This window comes from Cyprinodon variegatus, unplaced genomic scaffold (assembly GCF_000732505.1).
Source record: "Cyprinodon variegatus isolate N-32 unplaced genomic scaffold, C_variegatus-1.0 Scaffold376, whole genome shotgun sequence".
Lineage (NCBI taxonomy): Eukaryota > Metazoa > Chordata > Actinopteri > Cyprinodontiformes > Cyprinodontidae > Cyprinodon > Cyprinodon variegatus.
In genome coordinates this window covers 85,409-90,980 of record NW_015150829.1, presented here as the reverse complement: position 1 = coordinate 90,980, position 5,572 = coordinate 85,409, and the positions used below count along the sequence as shown (strand labels likewise).

The 5,572-nt window shown below is 40.9% G+C and overlaps 1 protein-coding gene across 1 annotated transcript in view; it reads right to left on the bottom strand.

Moving 5' to 3' along the window:
- The window catches only part of LOC107092346 (ATP-binding cassette sub-family C member 9-like), a 35,072-nt gene extending 29,506 nt beyond the window's left edge, over window positions 1–5,566 (bottom strand). Inside the window, exons 1-3 of the mRNA XM_015386782.1 lie at window positions 5,510–5,566; window positions 5,075–5,183; window positions 3,761–3,868 (exon numbers count right to left, since the gene is read on the bottom strand). Coding sequence (XP_015242268.1) covers window positions 3,761–3,868; window positions 5,075–5,077 — 111 coding nt within the window. The 5' untranslated portion in view covers window positions 5,078–5,183; window positions 5,510–5,566. The remainder of the gene's footprint in view (window positions 1–3,760; window positions 3,869–5,074; window positions 5,184–5,509) is intronic.
- Between the last annotated feature and the right edge of the window lie 6 nt (window positions 5,567–5,572).

Below are 5,572 nucleotides of genomic sequence, written 5' to 3'. Positions count from 1 at the left end.
ACATCGAATCTTAATTAAACCTAATTGAATAGACAATAGACAGTTATCTTAATATATTTGAATCCCTCGCCCTGTTTTTTTATTTCATGCTTTTCTGTGCCCCCATGTAAACATGCTGGCCCCCTCCTGGCCCCCTGCTACATTTGTTCTAGAACCGCCACTGCATAAACCCTTCAGGTCATGAAGCAAACTGAGCTCTAACCTGAACTAAAGCTCCAGAAACATCATAACCAGAAGCATCCAGAGCGGACACAGATGCTGGTGTGGGAAAGCGACAGCATCTTCGGCTTTAATTAGCGGCCAGTCTGGACAGTAGCATCACTCCACAGGGAGGAGACAGGAAGAGGAGCGTTTACAAAGCAGCTGAGAAAAATCTGGACACTTTCACAGACCCTTCAGGGGGCAACGAATTCTCATGTGAATCATGCATTTCCTGTCAAAGGCATAAAGGCCGTGTACAAACAAAAACACACGGAGAGTCGGGGTGAAAAGAAAGTACGCCTTCTGTCCATCCTAAAAGTCAACATACTGGAACATTTCATGTAAAGAAAAACTCAGTGTGAAGATCTGCTTTTGTTGCTATAAACCAACTTACAAAGCAGGCAGTGTTTAGTCCAAGGTGGGATTATGATAGACAAGGCAGTTTCGGTTTGTTTCCTACATCTGTTTAAGACCAATCATTTTCTATTTGGCATGATAGGGGTTTAAAACAACTATATGCACACTGGAAAAAATCTAATCTAGATAAGTCATTTTTTCTTAAAATAGGTGCATTTGTTCTTGGATTGAGGAGATTAAACGGACATTTTCCAAATGGAACAAGACAATTTACCCTTAAAATAAGAAATTTCAAGTGCATATTATCTAACTCTTATTTTAAGAGTAAAAATACTGATTCCATTGGCAAACTATCTTCTTTACCTACTCAAATTAAGGGTAAATACACTTTATTTAATAAATATTTACTTATTTCTAGATCATTTTTCCAGTGCATCAGGAGTATTTGATAGCAAATATATTTTCCAGATACAGTTTACCTGGTATGCATTTATTTTGTCATTTACAAATTCTGAATTTTGCCTCTAATTGCTTCCACAATGTTCTTTCCATACCTCCATACAGCCCTGGAAAATATTTTTTGCATATAATCCATTTCAGAAAGGTACGATTTCAAAGATTTATCTTTTTATAAAAAAAATCTAAGGGTTGATTCTAATGTCAAACTTGGAAATGCATGGGATAAAGAATTGGGAATCCACCTGAGCCAAGATGGTTGGGATAACGCCATTTACAGAAGTCCATCCTCCTCATCTTGTGCTCGTCTTAGTTTGATTCAATTTAAAGTTGTATATAGGATTCATTTCCCTAAATTTAGGCTTTCATGGTTTTGATTCTGTTCAAGTTTTATCTCTGAGTTTCCTTTGGTCTTATCTCCTTTTTGTGCTCTAGTTATTTTTGACTGTATGTGAGTTCTTAGATATTTCTTGTTTTCCTTCTTGTGTCAGTCTCCTTTCTCCTAGCTCCCTTCTTGCTTCCTCTGTTCACACCTGCTCCCAATCTGCTAATTAGCCTGGTCTTTGTTTCTCTCTCCCATTTTTCTCCTCCTGTTCAGTCACTCTTGGCTGGTTTGTCATCATTTCTTTACCCCTTGTGAGTATTCCTGGTTTTCAGTATTTTTTTTTTATTTTTATTTTGAAGATTTATGTCTTTTGTTTTGAAAGTAGATCTGCAACCTTGTCCATTTGTTGCCATATTTGGTATCCTCAACCCTACTGTAGTACTAAGTTCTGCTCAAATGCTTTTACATCTTTATTGTCTAAACATACTTTAATTTTCCACTGGAAGTTTGATAAATGTCCTTTAGTATCCCTCTGGGTTAAGGAGATTATGTTTTTTTTTTGTTTTTTTTTTTTTTGTTTAAGAAAATCAAATACACCCTTCGAGGAGCTACAGCAGGGGTAATCAATTTAAAATCAGCGGGGTCCGAATAAAGAAAATCATCAACCAGTAAAGGTCTGGAGACATTTTAATTATAATCGGTTACTTAAAACAGAATTTAACACTGAAAGAAAATGAGGTTTTTATGCATCCATGTTATATATTGACTTTTTAAATAAAAAAAAATTGTTAAAAAACAAATAAATTTTTTTTACATTTTAAAAATCTAAAGTGTTTTTTTAAGTAGAGAACAACAATCATTCAGTTTGCTATATAGACAATTTCCTGATTTACACATTTTATAAAACACCTGAACTGACCGTTTTTCTTTCTTTTTTCTGTCTTAATGTTGGCAGTGGGCTTTATGCTGCCCTGCAAGGCTTTAAACCTGGTTTGAATGGAGACTAAGCCATTCTAAAGCACATATCAAGGAGCTCATTTAGAGCCTGGATCCATATTTATTTTTGATTCTGTTCATGGTGGAGAATCCTGCTTCACAGCAGCAGGTTGAGCCAAACATCCTCTAAATGTGCAGGATCATCTTTGAGCACCATTTCACTTTTCTGTCACCAGTTCACCACAGTTCTTCCAGCAGTCCACACTTTCTCTGCTCTCTTTTTCTCATCATCTTCTCCTTCTTTCCCATCGCCCGGCTTGCCACAGGTTTGCCTGCTGTGTTTAAAAGTAGCAGCAGCAGCAACCCAGACTGACAGCAGCTCATTGGATCATGTGGAACACGTACAACCTGGTGCTGGACGCTCTGGAGGGCTTTAACATGTGTATATAGATAGATAGATAGATAATATATATTTTTTTTTACGGCACTAGTGGCTCGTTTTTTTATAGACAGTAGGCTGACAGGAAAGGGGGTATGAGAGAGGGGGAGAGACATGCGGGAAAAAACCACAGGCCGGATTCGAACCCGGACCTTCGCCCATGTCGAGGACTAAGTCCTCCATACATGGGTCGTGTGCTAACCACTGCACCACTAAAGCAAGCCCGGCTTTACCATATTAACAGGAGAAGCGGCGCAAGTGAAATTAGACACTGTCGTCAAATGTTTTAAATCAGGTTGAGTCCGGATTAGCAAGCAGGTGGATCCGGATCTGGATCCGGACTGCGATCCGCTAATCCGTGACCTCTGGTCTACACAGAAGTTCTACCAAAAATGGAAATGCTTTCTTAACCATTTTTAAAACTTAGTTTTGCCCAACCAAAGGTGCCTGTCGCTGAATTTTGTGCTGGTTAAAAGTAGTGTTGAAAGATGTGCATTAAATCCACAAAATAAACCAGCGGGTTTATTGAAATTAGCCATGTAGCTCCTGTAGGGCTAAAAAAACATTTAATTCTGGTAATGTTCTAAGAATTGAACCAGTGGATCCTTGAAAAGGAGAATTCAACTAAGTACAGTTTGAGAAAAGCATTGACACTGGCATTGATAAAACTATCCAGTAACTTTCATGAAGGACATTAGATTACTAAAGGAAGCTGTATGATAAACAGTATGTTATAGAAAAATACTCAGAAGTTTTCTGTATAAGTACTTAAGAGACATGTGGTACTTCCAGAAAAATTCTATCAAAATTTTCCGGAAAGTTCTGAGAAAGTTTCTGTGAAGAAACTACAAAGTCATGGAAAGTAACAGAGTCAGCTTTAAAGTTTCCCAGCTGTTTTTGGTTACTTCCAATCAACTATTTTGGCCCTTTTGAAGCCCTGAGAACTGTAGATCAGAAGCTAGTCTCCCTCACTGTCCCTTGCTGACATCCATATTGAGTCTAGAAAACCAAACAAAGCTGTAAAACGTCTGAACTTTGAACCTGACCTTTACTGCCACGTTCTCCGTCTCCATGGGTCTCATCGCGCGCCGGCTCGGCTGCTCGTAGTGGTCCATCTGGTAGCGCTTCGGCCCCTTCCTGTTGATGGCTGTGGTCTTTACACGACAGTAGGATCATAATGGAGAGGGGGAAACGTTAGGCATCCCCAAAAATAAAAGACCCTCTACAGCAGGCATTCCTAAAGTTGGTCCTCGAGAGCCGCTGTCCTGCAGGTTTTAGAGGTTTCCCCGATCCAGCACATCTGATTTACCTTCATAGTAGATTTACAGGCTTTTCCTGAACTGCAATCATCAGAATCAGCTGTGCTAAAGCCGGGCATACACTGTGCGATTTTTTTTTTTTTTTTTCAATCATTGCAGACAGCTAAAGCTCACACTGAACGACGAAACCGCAGGGTTTCTTCGTACGAGTTCACAGCTCACGATGCGTGTTCAGCACGATGCTCTGATGCGATCTACCTGCTCACACTGTACGTCTATAAAGCACATGGGACTCAGCTACGTAGTGCGATGATGCTACTCAGACACGTTTATCCGGAAGCCAAAGGAGCAGAAGAGGAATATGAAGCTCACTAGAGTGAAACGTGCTGCCTTGGCAATCTGTGCAATTTTGTGCTGAAAGCCCTAAAAAGAAAAGTAGACGACGTATTTGGACAAAGACATGACTCAGCAAACGTGGCTACTATGGTCTGTCAAGTTTACAGAAAGAACTCCATTTCACTCGCACCCCGGCCATGCTTCTGTGTTTGCATCTAAGAAGAAGAAGAAAGAGAAGAATCCTTGTTTGCCCACTGAGCGATTTGCCCACGATGGTCGGCTGAAAATATAACATGTTTGATTTTCTCCCGACTTCAGAATTCCTGATCGGGAGGTGGTGAGAGGCTGATCCCCCCTCGTTGTGGTGACACAACGCACGATCACGCTGAAACTCGGGCCAATCGGAAATTCTTGCTCGACTGAAAAGTTGTCCCAAATAGGGCAAGGAATTGCACAGTGTATGCCCGGCTTTACGCATAGAAACCTCTAAAACCTGCAGGAAAGGGGCCCTCGAGGACTAACTTTGGGGATGCCAGCACTATAGCATCATTGCATACAGGAAAGAAGAGGTTTAAATCCTTTCAGCTGTTTGATCAACTATTTTTATATATATATATATTTTTATTTTTTTATAAATTCAAACAATTAATTTTAAAGGTGAAGACCAAACTAATAAAAATAAACTCTGACTGACAGGCCATCTCCATTTGTGCTCGCATCGCAGTTCCTGGTTTTTATGAGTGGCGTGTTATGAGCAGCTCTCACCATTCCCAGGTGTTTCTTCCCAACGTCCAGGGAAACGGATATGTCTCCATTTCTCCAGCTGTCATCTCCGATTTCATCACTCTGAAGAAACTCACCGAGCTTCTGGACGCTGCAGGAAAGCAGACAAACGTTTCGACCAGTTAGACAAGGTCAAAAACATAGCTTTTTATTGACATTACACTGTCACAAGGACCCAGTAGCGAAATTAACCCTTGGGGAGCAGTGGGCTGCCATTTTCTGGCGCCTGGGGAGCAGTGTGGAGTTAAAGGTCTTTTGCTCAGGGACCCAGAGTGGCAGTCTGTGGGAGTGGGGCTCAATGCCCAAACCACCAGGCTGCCACTCCCCAATGTCACAGCCATTTTTCGGATCTCCACTTTGTCCACATGTTAGGTCCCATCCAAAACGAACAGAATGGAATGTCTCTGGAAAACTCACCTGACGAGGGCCTTCACCGCAAACCTGACCACAGTAGAGAGCAGGAAGAGCGGAGTGACCAGG